The sequence below is a fragment of the Caretta caretta genome, chromosome 1 (assembly GCF_965140235.1).
Source record: "Caretta caretta isolate rCarCar2 chromosome 1, rCarCar1.hap1, whole genome shotgun sequence".
NCBI lineage: Eukaryota > Metazoa > Chordata > Testudines > Cheloniidae > Caretta > Caretta caretta.
Window position 1 is genome coordinate 347180282 of NC_134206.1, and position 19905 is coordinate 347200186.

General features: G+C 43.3%; 1 protein-coding gene across 1 annotated transcript in view; it reads left to right on the top strand.

Moving 5' to 3' along the window:
- The window catches only part of EXOC4 (exocyst complex component 4), a 599812-nt gene that overhangs the window by 52821 nt on the left and 527086 nt on the right, over nucleotides 1-19905 (top strand). Inside the window, exons 4-5 of the mRNA XM_048836703.2 lie at nucleotides 13896-14080; nucleotides 16580-16689. Of these exons, the coding sequence (XP_048692660.2) occupies nucleotides 13896-14080; nucleotides 16580-16689 (295 nt within the window). The remainder of the gene's footprint in view (nucleotides 1-13895; nucleotides 14081-16579; nucleotides 16690-19905) is intronic.

Sequence of the window (19905 nt, forward strand, 5' to 3'; positions counted from 1 at the left end):
TTACCAGTGGATAAACTTGGCACAATGTTGCATGTAATCTTGTTCTCAAAAAGGCTTGGATAGAAACACTGTCACATAGAATGCAATGGTTTTGCCAAACTGCCCATAAACAAAGGCTTATGTAAAATGTTCCCATTTGGGGAGGAAGCTGTGGTTACCTCTAGAGATAGGTGTTAATTCTTGTCTTACAGAATGTCTTCATTTACTATAAATGGCAGGTTAGTGAAATTTGGAAGCAATACTAAATTGAAAGAAGTTGAAAATGCCATTGACAACAGAGAAACAGGACAAAGAAGGAGCTACAGAGATTAGAAACACAGACTGAAAATATCAGGGAATCAACTTGAAACACTGCAAGCTGATAGACATGGGCGAAAATTGTTCTTTGTAATGCAATAATAACATGAGGTCCCATGTGTGATCGGTGCCCCATTGTGTAGTTACTGTACAGACAGGTAGGAGACCATCTCTGCTCCGAAGATCGTACAATCTACAAAGCACACTCAAACTCTGTTTAGTGACAGTTAAGGTTGAATCAAGACCTAAGTTCCTGCTAAGCTGCATGGCCGTGCAGCAGCCTATTATGCGCTGCGCAGATCATTGTGGCTGCGGCAGGGACAGATGCCTCCCCACCATCCCTGGACCTGCCGTGGCAGAGGGAGGCATCCCTCCCCAGCCTCTCCCGTCCCGCACTGTACTGTGTTTATAGTGACACCAAGCCCATGCTCAGCAGGGGCCCTGCCAGCCTGGCATGACACTCCACTTCACTTGTCCTGCGGCCAAGTAGCCGCAGCGCTGGCTCCTTTTCTCTCCGACCCCTCCCCCGCTTCTAGGTCCACCAGCCCAGGGCTTCTCCCCCCTCCGCCCAATCACTCCTCTCAGCCGGCTGGCTAAGAGTTCCTTTCTCCGCCTCCATCACCGGTAGGCAGCAGCCGCTGGCTGCCTGCCAGTGATGGTGGAGGGTGGTGTGTGGAAAGGAGCCCACAGCCACTGCCTCTCCTCTGGGCTGACAGTGAGAGATGGTCTGCTGCTTCGGGTTCCCCCAGGGAGCCCGAAGCTGCAGACCGTCACTGGTGGCCCAGACTGCAGCTGGGGGAGAGACGACCTGCCCTGGCCCGGGGAAGAGGCACCCCAACCCAGCCCTGGCCAGGGAGAGGTGCCTGTCCCGCATCCCCAGCCATAGAGTTGCCGCAGCAGGACGAGGCGCCCCTCCACCACAGCCCAGGTGCTGTTGTGGGGAGTCCTCTCTCCCCACTGTAGCCCCGGGGCAGCCTGCACTCCAAATCCCTCATCCCCAGCCACACCCCCAGCTGGAGCCCTCACCCCCAGCTGGAGCCCTCACTCCGCTGCACCGCACCCTCTGCCCCAGTCCTGAGCTCCCTCCTACACTCCAAACCCCTCGGCCCCACCCCCGCCACATGAATTTTGTGATGTACACCAATATGGAGGTGATGTGTCAAACAACAAAATTCATTCCGCATACGTGTGCGAAAATTAGAGGGAATGCTAATCAGGACACAGCCCATGAAATGTAAACCAGAAAAGCACGGGAATAACAAATTAAGGGAAAAGTCATACAGTCCTTGCTACTTTCACAGTGCCTGCAACAGTGTTGGCAGCACACTCCATAAGGCTTTCGTGTCCACCTCCAACAGTCTCTGAAAAGCCTTATGGATCCCCCCTTCCTGAAACTGGTACTCCAGTGCAAAACATTAACATTACATTGAGACACACTTGTATCAATAGGTTGGTACATCTGACTGTCACACATTCCCTACATTTGGGAAGTTATTCTTCATTAATGTTGTGGAGGTTGCCATTAAGATTTTGTGCTAGAGTACAAGTGAAGAGGGAGGTAATAGTTCTACAGAGCAGGAACGCAGTGGTTTCTCTCTCTGTCTCTGGGAATCAGCCTCTTGATTCTTTCAGTCCCAGTCACTTCATGACAGAAAGTCATTGTTGAATAGGAAGAAGTTCAGTAGGAACTAAAATGATCTGGGGCGGCTGGTAGGATTGCAGAAAGATTTGAACGAGCTAAATTTGTCTAGCTGGGGTAAGAGACAGCTTCTGAGGGACACAGACCTTAACATGTTTGTAAAATTAAGGTGGAAAAGCAGTTAGAGTAGGACATGGGAGGTGCCCATGCTAGTGCTAACAGGCAAATGCAAAAGGGAAAATTTAAGTTGAATATTAAGCAAAATAACCTGCTGGCGAGATCTTAGTAGTCTCCCAAGGGAAGAGACCATCATTAGCACCATCATTTGGGACATTTTAAAACTAGAAGTATTATAACAATAAACACAGTCCTGCATTAGTAGGGAGATTGACTGTGTGATCTGCTAGTTCTCTTTGATCTCTAACTTCTCTGATGTTATGAAACTGGTTGGCCCCGTTAACCAAAGAGTTGACTCACCCCTTAATTCTCAGGAGATAAACAATGGAGTGTAATGGCCTTTTTAGATGACTCCTTAAAAACTGAGCTGCCCACCGTCCTCATTTTTCTTAACCACTGTGCACCTTCCTTCCCACTTTTGTGTGGTGTGATTGGTCATTGCTTGTTTCTGCAGGGGTGGCTGCATTTCAGTGCTGCTGTCTGAATATAAAGCTCTCTGGAAGCCTTTGATAAAAGGTGCTGTATAAATTCAAAGTATTATTTACTCATTAATTTGCAAGCATGTTCGTAATATATCTGCCTTGTTTCCCTTTTCCATCAAACTTCTGTTCTAACGTTGTCTGCTTGAATCAGGATGAAGGTATTTCTCCCTTCTCCTGCATGCCTGAGCATTGCCTCCTGTCGTAGGTTAATGTTCCAGTTACTATTAGTCTTTAGTCTTGATTCATTCCTTATCCTTTTTGTTTGTGTGTGGCAATTCCTATTAGTTTTTCTCTCAGGATGATTTTAGCCATTTCTGAAATATTCTCTTAGGTAAGATCTTCATTAGCACTGAATCTTTTATAACTTTTCATTTCTGCTCTTAACTTGTTAATGTTACAGGGTCAGTTTTGAACCGTTGGAAAAATTTCTTTTGAGACCAGCATGCAATACATTTCTGGTTTTTCTCACCCCACCAGAATTGACCCACCGATGGGCTGCGTGCGGGGTGTCTGCTGATTTTCACCTCATAGGATGAGAAATAGGCTACAAAACCCAGCAGGAGTGAGTGAGGGAGAAAGATGCTTGTTTCCTCTTGCTTTTACTGTTACCCTGTTCTGTGTCTGTCCCAACCCTGAGCAGCCCCAAATTTCTCCTCTCTCTTGCTTCGCAACCTCCCACAGTGTTCCTTTCTGAGGTAAAATCTATTCCATTTCAGAGCTGATCATAGAATCATAGACTATCAGGGTTGGAAGGGACCTCAGGAGGTCATCTCGTCCAACCCTCTGCTCAAAGCAGGACCAATCCCCAATTAAATCATCCCAGCCAGGGCTTTGTCAAGCCTGACCTTAAAAACTTCTAAGGAAGGAGATTCTACCACCTCCCTCGGTAACGCATTCCAGTGTTTCACCACGCTCCTAGTGAAAAAGTTTTTCCTAATATCCAATCTAAACCTCCCCCACTGCAACTTGAGACCATTACTCCTTGTCCTGTCCTCTTCACTGTGATCGCTGATTGCTGAGGGGATAGATGAAGCAGCAGCCAGGCACACATCAGTGAATTTTACTTACCTCAACCTCCCTCTCCTCAGCCCATCCTCCACTCAGCATCATGCCATGTCTCTAATCCCGCAATTCTTTTTCCGTGAATTTTACTCGCAACATGTCATTTTTGGGTCCCCCCGCCAGGTAGGAAAAGCTTGAGAATCACTTATCTGATATGGGGCTACTCACACACTTAAAGTTATTGCATATGCTTATGTGCTTTGTTGAATCAGGGTCCTAATCATTAAGCTGTTCTCCACATTTTCCCTTTTTTGTCTGATCACAAAATTCTCAGTAGTAAGAGACTATCTGTGCTCATCCACCTTTTCTTGCTGACAGTGGCAAACGTTATAGGTCAGACCCCCCACTGTTGTAAGTCAGGTCTAAATTGATTTCAGTGGAGCTGTGCCAATTTGAATCTGGCCACACACGTTTAAACCATCTCTTAGTCATTTTACTTTCCTGTCTCCCACAAAATTGAATTTCTTGTTTGTTTGTTTTTTAAATCAATTCTCTCCCTTTTAAATGTCAGCATTGTCTTTATTCATACAACTGGGCAGTTAAAACCTTCTAGGTTGCTGATATTTATTTGCCATGTTGTCCAGAAAGTTCAGCTGTCTTTTTCCTTTGTCATGTATTGTGTGTGGCTTGTTTTTTTTTCTCTTGTGAGCTATCACATTTTTATGCTTTCCATTATCTTTTCAATACCCCTTTCCTCCATATTTTTTCATCCAGCAATTGCTTTTTGTGTTCATGTACCAAGGGGCCTCTGAACTGTGAATATATTTGGGACACAAGTCTAAACTCAGTGTTCATTCCCTACTCCCATTCTTACCATCCATTATTTGTATTTCTTCTTGCCGAAAGAAGCATCTAAGGAACAGTCCCCAAGCCCAAATTCTTATAAACCTCTAGGAACTGTGACCTCTCTGTTCATCCATCATGTAAGATGGAAAACTAATATTTTGTTCCTTATAACAGTGGTATTCAAACTTTTTAGGCTGTGTACCCTTTTCCAAATAATATAGTCTACTGTTTGCCAGAAGCTGGGAATGGCCGACAGGGGATGGCTCACTTGGTGATTACCTGTTCTGTTCATTCCCTCTGGGACACCTGGCATTGGCCACTGTTGAAAGACAGGATACTTGGCTAGATGGACCTTTGGTCTGACCTAGTATGGTTGTTCAGTGGGGGAGGTTTAGATTGGATATTAGGAAAAACTTTTTCACTAAGAGGGTGGTGAAACACTGGAATGCGTTACCTAGGGAGGTGGTAGAATCTCCTTCCTTAGAGGTTTTTAAGGTCAGGCTTGACAAAGCCCTGGCTGGGATGATTTAACTGGGAATTGGTCCTGCTTCGAGCAGGGGGTTGGACTAGATGACCTTCAGGGGTCCCTTCCAACCCTGATATTCTATGATTCTATGATTCTTATGTTCTACTGCGTACTCCCATCTGAGATAGGCAGAGGTGATGCGTTGCGGAGGGGAGGGGAGGGAGAGATTAGCACGCAGAGTCATGTGCCCCCCCCACCGCCTCTCCCAGATTTCTGCCTTCCATTTAGAAACAGCTTCTAGAGTGGGGGACGTGGAGGAACATTTGTGGGGGCGAAGTGGTGATGCCAGGCAGCTTGGGCCAGCTCCATATGGCGGAGCTTGGGGAGGGAGTGCCACCTTCACCCCCTGACTCACCTCAGCGGGCCATGGAGCTTGTCTGAGTGGAGGGGGTGCAACCAAAAATTTTAACTCAGATGGGAAGCTCGGCTCAAAGTTTGAATTTTTCTGCCATTACAGGGCATACCCCAGTTTGAAAACCACTGCTTTATAACATTTCTCCTCCCCAACTCTCATCTCTTAACTCTGTTCCCAAGTGTGAAATTTTCTGAGAAATATGTTTTCTTAAGAGAGCATTAAAGGTAGATTTAGAGCTGGTTAGAAAACTTAGATTGAAATGAAATTTTGGAGAAAAAAAAATTGGTCACATGACATGTTTTCCAGCCATATTGCTAGCGCTCCCATTTCCTTTGATGAAGAGCAGTATGTAGGGACTAAGTATTAATAGTATCCTTAATGCGGGATTTGAGTCACTGTGGTGATAAGGAGGAGGTTAGAAAAAACAAAGCTTGAGGGGAGGGGAATCTAATGTCTGTTCTTTACTGACACTAGAGCTGGAAGAAAGTAAGTCCTGTCATCTTACAGACCAGCTGTGCTGCTCCTAAATGGAAACAATCCCATGATATCCCGCGCTCATGGCTTCCCCTCTCCTGAATAGAGCGCTGAATTCCTTGGATCATTCATGGGATAAATTTAGTACTCCACAAAAGCACACTATTTTCGCCATTGGCAACATGAATGCAGAATTTTGAATAAAGTATTTTATAGTGTACTCAGACAGAAGATTTGATAAGTCTTTCAAAATGCTTTTATAATATTCTGGTTGCTTTTGTAATGCCAACATTTACTCAGTAACCTCAATTGTATCCTCTTCTAAGTGTATGGGTATACAGTGGTGGTGGTGGTGTGTCTCAGAGACTATTTTTTGTAAATATTGATGGCTATTGTTTTTTATTGCTATTTCATAAAGCACCTATCTGAAAGAATACCAAAGTCCTTTATCTACATAATACAGACACATTCCTTCACCCTCCTCTGAAAACCAGATACCTAAGAGGTGGGACATGGCAACACACAGAAAAGCTACACCAACATTTTAAGAGAAGAAGTGAAGAATAACAACCAATTCTGAAACTGCAGAGGCAATTTAGATCTGTACACTTTGAGTTTGAACTTGATCACTGAACTCGCTAGGAATAATGCCTCCCCTCTGCCCCCATTTTCCTTAAAGGATGTTTCTGGCCAAGACGTCAGTTTTATGTTTCCTCTGAAAGAAGACTGTAAGACGTTCCTGTTCCTGAATTTGAAAAAATCCAAAACTCTCTCACATTTAACACTTGAAACTTTAGAACAAAAATTGAAGTGCTATTTAGATTGTAAATACGTTGGGGGCGGAGATAAGAACATCTGAGCCATGCTGGCTCAGACCAATGGTCCATCTAGCCCAGTATCTTGTCTTCTGACAGTGGCTAATTCCAGGTGCTTCAGAGGGAACGAACAGAACAGGCAATCATCGAGTGATCCAGCTTCTGTTGTCCGGTCCCAGCTTCTGGTCGTCAAAGGTTTAGGAACACCTAGAGCATGGGGTTGCATCCCTGACCATCTTGGCTAATAGCAATTTCATGGAGGACATGTCCATCAATGATCTAATTCTTTTTCGAACCCAGTTATACTTTTGGCTTTCACAGCCTCGCATGGCAAAAAGTTCTACAGGTTGATTGTGCATTGTGTGAAGAAGTACTTCCTTTTGTTTGTTTTAAACCTGCTGCCTATTAATTACATTGGGTGACTCCTAGTTCTTTGTGTTATGTGAAGAGGTAAATAATACTTCCTTATTCACTTTCTCCACACCTTTTGTGATTTTATAGGTCTTTATCATATCTCCCCTTAGTCTTCTCTTTTCCAAGCTGAAAGTCCCATTCTTTTTAATCTCTCCTTATATGGAAGCTGTTCCATACCATTAACCATTTTTGTTGCTCTTCTCTGTACTTTTTCCAATTCTAATCTATCTTTTTTGAGAAGGCATGATTAGAACTGCACACAGTATTCAAAGTGTGGGCATACCATGGATTTATATAGTGGCATTAGGGTATTTTCTGTCTTATTATCTATCCCTTTCCTGTACATTTAGCAGATGTTTTGAGAGAACTATCCACAATGACTCCAAGATCTCTTTCTGCAGTGGTAATAACTAATTCAGATTGCATCATTTTGTATGTATAGTTGGGATTATGTTTTCTAATGTGCATTACTTTACATTTGTCAAAATCTGCCATTTTGTTGCCCAGTCACCCAGTTTTGAGAGACCCCTTTGTAACTCTTCTCAGTCTGGACTTTGGACTTCACTATCTTGAGTAATTTTGTATCATCTTCAAATTTTGCCCCTTCACTGTTTACCCCTTTTTCCAGATCATTTATGAATCATCTGGTCCTAGTACAGATCCTTGGGGAACCCCACTATTTGCCTCTCTCCATTCTGAAAACTGATAATTTATTTCTACTCTTTGTTTCCCATCTTTTAACCAGCTACTGATCCATGAGAGAACCATCATTCTTATCCCATGACTCCTTGGTTTGCTTAAGAGCCTTTGGTGAGGGATCTTGTCAAAGGCTTTCTGATAGTCCAGATACTCTACATCCACTGGATCGTGCTTGTCCACATGTTTGTTGACCCCCCACACCCAAGGAATTCTAAAAGATTGGTGAGCCCTGATTTCCTTTTACAAAAGCTGTGTTGACTCTTTTCCAACAAAGTCTGTTCATATGTGTGTCTGATAATTCTGAAAGATAGTCTCTTTGTTCTCTGTTTATACAGCACGTAGCACAGGGTGGGGTCCTGGTTCGTGTCTAGGACTCCTAGGTGCTACTGCAATGCAAATAAATAATACTTGTTTCAGGCTAGCACAATGCCAGCATCACAAATTAAAGTATACTACCGATTATCTGAATAGACTGAGGGACATTTATCAAAACTCCCAATTAGTCAAATAAAATTATTGAAAGGGCAGGAGCCATTCAGCAGCAAGGTGGCCTCCCCTGTGGCCAGGGGTGGCGGCTCCTCCTCGCTGTCCCTGTGCTCTGCCCTGTACACTCACTCCCATGACAGTGGGGCTACAGAGGGCTCCTTGTATTGCCATAGTGCTGGTGACACCCAATCCAGGCAGGTGCTGAGTGCAGAGCAGAGGACCCCCTGGCCAGGACTCTGATCTTCTAGACCAGGACTGCAGCCTTCCCTTGCATCTTGTGCTTACAGGGATCTGGTGTCATCAACCCTGTGGCAGTGCATGGAAACCTTTGCGGCTCTGCTTTCCGCTCCTGCTCGCTCATGCCAGTGACAGCAGAGCTGGAGCAGGCTCCCTGCACTGCTGTAGGCACCATTCAGTAGCAGGGTGGCCTCCCCCAAGGCCAGAGATTTCTCCTCCTCCTCCTCCTTGCAGTTCTGGCCAGAGGTCTTTGCTTTATTATTTGAACCTCTGTTATCGGAATCCCTTCCTTGTTTCCCAGTGTGAGATACATGGGGGACAAGAAAGGGATTCAGATAATGCGGAAGTTTGGATAATAGGGTTTTGGATACATGGGAGTGTATTGCTAATATCCGTTAGCAAAATGGTTCCTCTCCCCCTTCCCCCTCCCCCTGGTTTCTAAAATAGGTAGATTTTTTTAAATCCCTGATTTTGAAATATATGTCACAGTTTATTCTGAAAAAGCGGCAAAGAGTCCTGTGGCACCTTATAGACTAACAGACGTATTGGAGCATAAGCTTTTGTGGGTGAATGAAATATAGGTCACAGATTATTCCTGGATAGGAGGATGCCTTGCAAAATGGTTAGTCTTCTTCTAACCAGAAGCCCAGGCAACACTTTGGCCTGGGTTTGTTCTCTTTGCTGTCAACAGAGAGCATCAGCATCAGGAGTTTATATTAAAAAATATAACTTGAAGATCCAGAAAGTTCAACTGGGTTGGCACCTGGATAGATGTGTTGGGCTCCATTGATTCCTGTGGCAAGATCCACTATGCTTCCTTGCTGGAAGATCGCACCAATCATAAACCAGTGGAGATGTGTGTATTAGCTTTAAGGGGATGGGGGGTGAGGGGGAAAGGGGGCGATCCAACAACAACAAAATATTTCTAACTTACATGGAAAAGAGGAAGACTATATTCAGATCTAGTCATGATTCTGACATTAAAGATAATTGGCCCTAATCTGCAAGGGATCAAAAGAACTTGCAATACGTTTTTATTAGGAAAGTTGTGCTTATATATTAAAAATAATTTTTTTAGACAAAGGCCGAAACATAGAAAGTTGAGTCCCGCGCTGTCCGTTTAACCCTTGTGAGCTTGGTAAGTATTGTAACCATTCTACGAATGGGATAATATAAAATACAAGTAGTATAAGTATCATGCCCACGGTCACTCAATGAGTCAGTGATACTTCAGGGAATAAAATTCTAGTATCCTCATAGATTCACAGGTTATAACGCCAGAAGGGACCATTGTGATGATCTAATCTGACCTCCTGCATAGCACAGGCCATAGGACTTCTCTGTATTAACTTCTGGTTGAAGTAGCGCATATCTTTTAGGAAGACATCCAATGTTGATTTAAAAATGTCCAGTGATAGAGTATCCCGCACAACCCTTGGTAACTTGTTCCAGTGGGTATTTACCCTCACTGTTTTAAAAAAAAACCCTGCACCTTATTTCTAGTCTGGATTTGTCTAGCTTCAACTTTCAGACATTGGATTTTGTTATACCTTTGTCTGCTAGAGTGGAGAGCCCTCTATTATCACATATTTGTTCCCCACTCAGGTATGTGTAGGTTGAGCAAGTCATCCTATAACCTTCTCTTTATTAAGCTGTATAGATCGAGACCCTTGAGTCTCTCACTATAAAGACACGTTTTCCAATTCTTTAATTATTCTCATGGCCCTTCTCTGAATCTCTCCAACATATCAATGTCCTTCTTGAGTTATGGACACAAGAACTGGACACAGTAGTTCAGTAGCAGTTGGACCAATGTCAAATACAGAGGTAATAGAACCTCTCTACTACTCAACGTTTCCTGTTTACACATCCAAGGATTGCATTACCACAGCATTGCCCTGGGGGCTCACGTTCAGCTTTTATCCATCACATCCCCCTTGTCTCTTTCAGAGTCACTGCTTCCCATGATAGTCCCCATCCTGTAAGTATGGCCTACATTCTTTGTTCCTACATGTATGACTTCACATTTGGCCATATTAAAACGCTATTCAGTGTGCCCAGCTCACCAGAATGTCTGGATTGCCTGGTATCAGCGACCTGGCCTCTTCTTTATTTACTACTCCCTCCAATCTTTGGATCCTCTGCAAACTTTATTAATAATTATTTTGTTTTCTTCCAGGTCATTGGTAAGATTATTAAATAGCATAGGGCCAAGAACCAATACTGGAGGGTCCCCACCAGGAAAAAAAACATCTGCTTGATGATTCCCCGTTTATAATTATATTTTTAGAACTGTTAGCCAGCCACTTTTTAATCTGTTGAATGTGTTCTGTATTGATTTTGCATTGGTCTAGTTTCTTACTCACTCCCAGTCCAGTGTTCTAATCATGTTTGATGGGCATGCCAGAACAGAATCCAGCTTGCTCTTCTGTAACTTCATTGGCTTTGAAGTACTAACAGGGGTAAATGCTGCTTTATGTGAGTAAAGAAAAAGGGATTTGATTTTGCAGCCACACAAGAAGATAGGCTTAAGAAGATGCTGTTTTTTACATAGGGTTTATTTCAACTCCCAGTGAAGTCAGTACGAATCTTTACATTGGCATCAGTGGAGCTGAATCAGACCCGTATTTCATTTTTCTCACCAAAACGGTTCTTTAAATAAAAGCTTTCCCCTTTAGCCTCTTGTGTCTTGGCAATCAACAGTAAATAGGGGTTTACTGAAGTGTGGCAGTGGCTAGGTAAAAGGCTCAAAGCCTGCATAACATTGATCGTTGGCTGTGTTGTTTACCTCTAGAATTCAATCACTGTGAAAGTGGCGTTATCAGGGGCATCACTCTCCAGCATGTCTAACTGCAAATATGAAGTGTCACAAACGCCATTTCCGAAAAAAAATTGCTGTAGTTTTTGCCAAAGAAGAAACGTAAATGTATATGGAAGTTTTTTTTATTCATACAATAAATGATTGACTATTCTATTTGTTTTCCTAAAGCTTTGCTTGAGACTTTTATGTTGATATAATAGTTTAGTTTTGTGCATGGCCTTTTTTTTTAAGCTCGAGAAGAAAAAGAAGAAAAGAGCCCAGCGATGTGAGTGAGAAGTAGAATGTCCGCTTTCAAAATGCCTACTTCTTCTTTCCTCGCTGCATCCCACTCCCTTCCCATTTCACAATCCTTTTCCCAGCTCTGTTTGTTGATTTAGGTCCTCCTGAATTTGTTCCTGATGTGGTGAAATGCTGAGTGTTTGCTGGGCAGTACCTAATACCCCCAGCTTTCATTGAAGTCCTGGGATGTTAAGGACTCAGCACCTCAAAGGATCAAGCTCTTTGGGCAGACACAGTCAACGCACACCATTACCCGCCCTCCCTTCTATCAAAATATGTCTACCTCTTGTTCTCAATGCCTTTTACCTGCAGGGCTGCAGCCACTTCCCTAGCACAGATCAGCAGAAGAGGGAGTCCCATCCAGTCCCTCCTGGCCAAGGGGTGATGTCAGTTGATAAAAGTGGAGGATTCTTAGCTGATTCTTTCCCTTAAGAATAGAAATTTAGTATTTAATTTTTTTTGATGTTGCATGCATTGTCATAGTACCTAGGCACTATATAGAGGTCGACAGTAATACAGACATAAGTTCTACTAAACAGGCCAGGCAGAATAGAATATTACAAACTACAATCATGCACTGATAAAGTCCCCTAACCTCTGGCTGCAGAAACCAAGAATTGGGAAACTACCTGGCTAAGGAGATATGCCTTACGCTGTGCTCCAATGGGCATCAGACCTCCGTTCTCATCCACGAGAGGGAGCAAATTTCACAGGTCTGGACTTCTTGCGGAAGAAGAGAAGTCCAGTTTCTTCTTATAAATTTCTCTATTAATGTAAAAGACTGCAATGGCTGAAGCTGCTTCAGGGCAATTTTGGATTTTGGGGTAAGTAAAGCAGGACATAGTTGGCCCATGAACTGTGTGTATCTGTTAATATTTATTAAGGGATCAGACCTTAGCTTGGCTGCCTGCTTACTAAATCTCCTTGCTTTTCATTTTTAATATCTAACTGACAGGTGTACTGTTAATTTAAATTCTATGTTGTAAGCAAATGTCTTCACTTATTTTACTAACAGCATCTTAGATTATTAAAAGAGAGATTTTAAAAATTCAGTCCCCTTCCATTTATGCTGTTTTATATTTGCATGTCTTTCAGCTTGGATGATGAAAATCTATGGAATAAGTTTCACTTTTGTTGATAGTCACTTTCAGGTTTTTAGTTCTGTGATGTTTAGATTTCAAACATTACAAAGGCGATGGTATATCTCTGAATTCAAAACAACTGCAGAAACATTTCTATTGGTCATAGATTTTATAAAAGCTTGGCTTTACAAAATGTCAATGCTGGGCCAAATGTAAATTGACAGTGTCCCTTTAATCTACTAGTTTGTCATTCCGAGAGGTTTGTGGTCAAATTCATTTTTAGGGCACAACTGAAAATTAGCTAGGGATCTCATTCTAGCGCACAGCAGGTGTTAGCTGGTCACTCTTGAAATGCATTGGCAGAGTTTTGTGGGAGAGGCTTGCCTGGTGCCTACCTATGTTATGCCAGCTCAAGCCACTGCCTGTCACTGTATTAAAGTCTCAAAATGAGGGAAAACATTTTTTCATGCTAAAATTGTGTATGTATTAAACCAAAAAGATTAACCTCCTAGAAGATCTTGATAACTCAGAGTACTGTCCCCAGTTCTCACCAGACACTGCCTGTGATTCCCATGTAAATCAGACTTGGTTGGTTTAACAGTTCGAATAGGAGACTCTGAGATTCAGGACTTCTGGGTTCCATTTTCTGCTGTGCTACTGAGTCATTACCTTGCGTAAGTGAACTAAAATCTTCATGTCTTTCCTCTATCTGTAAAATGGGAACAGTGTGACTGCTCTTTGAAGTTTTGGGAGGTTTAATTGTGTAAGGATGTGAGACTATCAGTTTGGCTGGAGTCACTATTAAGAGAGGAGGAAGCAGACTTAAGACCAACTATTCCAGCAAGAACTTTCAAAGCCTTATTACTTGCTAAACCTATTTCAGGAAGCACTGTGCTCTGGTTTTGTTTAACAATGTTCAGAATAGATTCTCTTTCACGCAAACGTCTGATGAGACGTTTGAAGGTGCTCGTGACAGTGATTTTGTTTATATCTATGTCAGTTTTACAAGTCTACTTGTTTTTTAAGAACAAAATTAAAAATATATCTCTCTTATTTTGAATTTGTGTCTGCTTTAAACAACCTTCCGGACAGCACTCACTGCGGTGTTGATATGTACCAGAAAGAACAGAGATCGTTTCTCTTTGACCAAAGGAAAAATGGGCATTGAGGAAGATTTAGGATTAGGAGAGTGGAGCCCACATTTAATATTTAATAAAATTTAGTAACATGATAAATTGTCATATTTCTTGAATTTTCTTTCCAGGTATCAGCAGTGGACTCTTTAGAGGGTCCTCTTCTTCAGGTGGAAGGACTGAGTGATCTGAGGCTAGAGCTTCACAGTAAGAAGATGAACATGCACTTAGTCCTAATAGATGAATTGCACCGTCATCTGTACATCAAATCTACTAACCGTGTGGGACAACGGAACAAGGAGAAAGGGAAAATAAGGTTGGTTTCAGGTAGTGTTAACTCAGCACTTGGGGGTGGGAGGGTGGAGGAACCACTTTCTCCCTTGGTGAGCAGAAGACTTTCCAGAGAGAGTGCTATCATCTTCTGCAAAATCTAACCTCTCATTGGGGTGAATATTTCTAGCTCCACTGGTTGAAAATAAAACCTTCCGATGATGGTCCCTTCTGACTTAAAGTCTATGAGTCTGTTCTGCCTTCTTGAGCCTGCAGACAGACTGCTCCACTGCCGATCCTCAGACATTCCCAAGCTGCAGCCCAGTGAGGACAGACCAGAGTGTTGTCAGTTTTCACTGCTCCTGTTTGTAACCCTGTGGGTAGTAATGACATTGGCAGTCAGGGTAGTTTCACTCTGCTACGTGTTTAGGAATGCTATAAGTAGCAACAGAGGCAGGCAGCTAGAGTCGTTCAGTAGGGAGGAGAACACAAAAATAGAGATTGTGGAGGGGTAGATTAGTAGATATTCCCCATCCCTATGCAGTGTTCAGGAGGCTCTGATGGGGTGGTAAGGGTAAGAACAGCGAGAGAGAGAGCATGCTTTCCTCCTCACTTCCAGCAGTCTGAGGGGGATAGAAAACTTCAAACTAATCATACAGCTTCTAGCCGGAGGTCATGAAATTTGAGGTTTTTAGCAGAGTCTACAGACAGCAACTTGAGTGAGGTAACAGGTTGGTGCTTTGCACCTGGGTGTTGCTTCTGATCATTGGGATACCTCATTGACTTTTGTCCTGTGGCTCTTATTTGTCTGATCAGTGTTTCTATTTCAGTCCCTGTGTATGAGGAGGGTGGGTGGGAAGAGATGGATGAGAAAAGCTAGAAAAAAGAAGTAAAGTGGGAGAGGGTATTCTTCTGAATGAGAGAGTGAGAAAATAGAGTGTAGGGAAGCAAATAGGGAGGTAAGAGGGAATACAATGAAAACAACAGAGAAAAGATGCATAATGATTTATGTTGGAAAGAAAAAAGAGTAGTGTAGCGAAGCAAGGAAGGGTAAGAAGGGGTAATCAAAATAGAGGGGGCGTAGTCAGTTACATTAAACAAATTATAAAACAGAAAGTTGATTGAAGTTGAAATTTCTAAGCAGAAGGCTTGTTAATGAGTCATCATAGTCTCTTGCTCACTCACCCCATTAATTAAAAACAAACACAAAGCTTGCTGCCCCCATATACACACTTGCTGATAAACGACAATCCTGTGTTCCTGCTGCAGGGACACTTATCTCTTTCCTGCTCTCTTTTCTTACATTTAACACGCACCTTCCTGTCGTACCTCATCGCTGTTTATACTGTAAGCTGTTTGGGGCAGGGACAATCTGTCATCTGATGATAGAAAATCACCTAGCAAAGTTGGGTCTGATCCTGATTGAGGGCACAGGATACTACTGCAATATAAATAATTGAATGTTGTTGTTAATTTCACTACAATGACTTGCACAACTTTTTAATTCCTTTGAATTGGGGGTGGTGTGGATTTTGGAGGAGGTTTTCACACAGGCAGCTAGGCCTTGAGTTAGTGCGTGTCGAGAAAGTGTTTCAACCCCGAAGGTAATGTAGCAACCTCATTATTCTTTGCTTTTCTTAACGTGATTTCTTGCTCGTGTTTCCCCTGCCTCATTCAGCCTCTTGCCTTTCCTTATGTGGCTGGGCAGCTTGACACACTCTTGACAGATAAATGTTAATTTATTGCAGAAAGTAGTAAAGTACCTTTCTTTTTAGGTAATAGGCCTCATGGAAGAGGTGAATGTGTGTGTGTTGAGCTGCAATTTTGAAGAGGGGAGAGGGGGGTAGGATGTTGTGGAGTGGGCTGGGAGGAGATTTCCATGCTGCTTAGAAGAAGGCATGGAAGTGGACTTTATCCCTTATAGTAACGGCGCTAGTTGCCTCATTGGATGGTTAGGCTTCCAGATCGTAATCAACTATTTAATGCCTATTGACCATAATTTTGGCATGAATTCATTTTGTCAGTGCTGGAAGAAGATCCTTTACAATAACCAAGAAACTCCCTTGGTAAAACAATACATCAAAAGTCTTGAGGTGTCTGAAGAATGCACTTGAGAGCAGGGGGAATTTTTTGAAGCAAAATCCAATTTGTTTAGGTCCTGATAGTGCAGCTACAGCCGCATAGGCAGGTACTGATACATATTAAATCAGTGAGACTTTGTTGGGGGCGGGGGGCTGTCTTTGTGGATCTAGTTGTGGGATCGGGGCCCTGGTTTCCTCTTATGCTTATCTTTTTAAATGAGCTTGCAATAGTAGTGTCTCTTCTGTCTCATTGTTTCCTTGCGCTCTCCCTTTCTGTTTGTATCCAGCTGTTTTCTCCTGTCTTATACTTAGATTGTAAGCTTCTCAGGGCTGGGATTGTCCATGTTAATGTTTTTATAGTACCTAGCACAATAGGATCGTGGTCTATGATTGGGGTCCCTCGGTGCTACAATAGTATGTTAATGTATTTGAAGCTGTTGGTTTGCTTTTTTCCCCCTGCCCAGTTCACTTGTGAAGGATGCCTCTCCCATACCTCTTATTGACGTGACCAACTTGCCTACACATTGGAAGTTCCTTGACGCCACCCAGTTCAGCACTCCCGGGAGCTCTAGTGGTGAGTATGAATACCTGCATGTTTCATTTATAGATCTCTAAGTGCAATTGTAAAGGCCGGTAAATATCGTTATCTCCATGTGTGATGGGGTGCTTACCCCACACAGTCATAAAAGGAGTTAACCAGGCCCTGCCCCAAAAGGAGCAATGGAGGTGAGTCCTGTGAACAGTGCAGAGAGGCTGCAGGGAGCACAGCCAATCAGGGAGGAGTTGCAGGGAACAACCAATCAGGACCCGGTACGCTCAAATAAAAGGGAGCTGCAGGGCAGGGTTGGGCTGTTGCTGCTGGGAGCCCAGGGAGTAAGAACTGCGTCCCTGGAGGGCTGAGAGAACTGTAAGCACCTTGGACAGAGCAGTGGCTGGCTCCTGGTCCTGAGCAACTCTGAGTGCCCTGAGGTGAGGGTGAAGAAGGTGCTGGGGCCATGGAGAAGGGGGCCTGGGAAGTGGCCCAGGGTAGTAGAGCGGCACTGACTGAGGTTACAGAGGAGCAGCAGGAAGCTGGTATTTACAGGGTCCCTGGGTTGGGGTCCAGAGTAGTGGGGCAGGCCTGGGGAGGTGGCTGAACTGTTAGACAGGTACACTTCTGCCCCGCCTCCCGGAAGGGGAAATACAGATGAGAATCGAAAAGAGGACGCTGCGGTTCTAGGAGCTGAGAGAGGAGCCGTAGGATGGAGCAGAGACAGAGTGACAGTGGACAGACCGCAAATGTGGGTGTTGGCCTTGAGCTAATCCCCAGTACAACCAGGAGGAGGCGCCAGTTTGGCAATGAGGGCTGCACCCTGTGACACCATTTCACAGATGAGGGACACTGAAGCACAGAGATGTCAAGTGACTTGCCCAAGGTCATAGAGAGAGTTGGTGGCAGAAGCAGGAATAGAGTGCAGTCTGCTAACTCCCATTCAGATATCCAGTACTAACATGGTTTAGCAGGTTTCTTCCTGACTAGTCATCCATTTATCTATTTTTTTCGTTCTCTGCTCAAATTAATTATATTTCATTCTATTTGCTGCTCCTGGTGTTGATTGTCTTTTTGATATACATACTTCTGGCCAGGAGGGAGACTTGTAGTTAATTCCTTTTGGGTCCAGACATCTCCTTACCTTATTTAATAGAGGATGGTAGGTACACAAGACAGTGCAAATTTATTTTTCTGGATTAGAGCTAAAAAACCAGAACGTTTCTCCTAAAAGCCCTTGTGGAAACTTATCTGCAGAGAAACCTCTGCCTATATGCATCATAGGTTTTCAGCGTTTGTTTCTCTATTTTTATTGTTGCTAGGGAAATTTTCATAATATATTTTGCACTTCCTTAGCAGTGAAAGTACTGGACGAAGGGTGAATTAAGTCTCCCAACAGCTCAGTGAGTTGTCGGCAGGGTTGTCCTTATTTTGCAGAGGAGTATGCTGAGCTTAGAAAGAGGTGAAGTGCACACCTCTCAGTGTGCTGCCCAGCTAAATGAGTGATGCAATATGGAGCACCCTTTCTTCATGGTGCATAAAACAGCTCCACTTTACACAAACTACAAAGGGAATTAAAAGTTAATAAGCAGGTTAAGAACCTTCCTTTTTCTTTTTTGTCGAATTTTGTCCTTCTCCCATTGCCTTTAGTTTTTTTCCTTTGATTCCTTTTTTCTTGTTTCTTATCTCTCCTTTATTTTCTGTTCCTCTTTCTCCTCACATTTGTCTCATGGCCCCTTTGTTTAACTTGATGGGCTTTCATTTCTCCTACATAGTACATTTCTTCAGTGCTGGTTGTTTGCTATAGAGACCGGCTCTTCATAGAGAGAATGAGTGTGTCTGTATTGCTGTTTAGGAGGGGGAAGTGGGAAGAGCTTTCATTAGTGGCATCTGAGCACCAGTTGATGGATTTTTCTCCCCCACAATCTCTTGCTGAGGTCTCTCCATAGAATCTATGACTTGGTGGCTTCAATGCTGGAATATAGGAGCCACCCAAAAGTAATGGAAAATCTGGTCATTCCTGAATTTTCTGTCATTGTTGAAAGGACTGGTTCAGTGACTTGCCCAAGGTCACATGACAAGTAAGTGGAAGATGTGGGAAAATGTACCCTTATGTAAACACTAGCCTGTACTCTCTTCAGTACCTATTTGTGTAGTTCATCTGCTTCTGCTGCGTATTCCCCACCTGAAATCCTAGTCTTCTGTCTGTGCAATAACAATGACTGTAGTTGTTGTGGAGCTGATGGTGATGTCCCAGAGGATTCTGACTTCAACGGGGAATAAGCAGAAGGAGAAGATGGATCTATTTAATAAACATTAAAACCATCTCTGTGTGAATATGCTCAGCAAGAATAAGATCAAGTGAGAAAAATATCAGGTATATCAGCAAAACAGCTTCTAAATAATACTAAGCCCTTCTAATTCTTCTCACCTTCAGAGCATTGCGTAAACTAAGTGATGCCCATCGCATCTTGTGCAGGAGATAAGCACTCATTACTGTACAAGATTGGCCAGCAGATCATGCCAAATCCTATCAAATGCAGACCTGGCCACAGTGATGAATGCATTTTAATGTCTGAGGCTGGACTACCATAATTCTTCTTGTTTAGGAAGGAAGTGCATTTCCTGATGAGGTGCCAGCTTGTTCAGAATACCTGGCTGCTCACCAACAGCCCCTAAGACTACTTGACCTCAGTATGCCACTTTCTTTATTGGCTCCACATTAACCGGAGAGTGTCCAGTTCAAGGTCACTGTCCTGACTTTCTAATATTCAATTCCTGTGTGGAATTGGCCATGTGTCCCTGCGACACCATGCTTCCCACTAGAATTGATCCCCACAACAGCTGCATTGTATGGGAGCAATGACTGTGTCAACCAACAAGGGCAGGTTCATGACTGTGAGAGACAGAACTTTCTCAGGGACCAGATCAAGAGTATGGAATTCTCTGCGGGAAGAAATAAGAATGACCGATACTTTCCCCACACTTGGAGCCAAGAGTAAAATCCTCCTCTTTGCCCAGGCTTTCCCAAATATTATTATTATTATTTATTATTTATTTGTATTATCCTAGCACCTAGGAGCTCCATTCATTGATCACGACCTCACTGTGCTAGGTACTGTACAACAGAATCAAAAAATATTCCTTGCCCCAAAGAGATTACACTCGAAGTATGAAATGAGACACAACAGATGGATACAGCAGACGGGAGAGTACAAGGAAATAATGAGATCGTGTTGGTCAGTATGTTAGGCAGTGGTC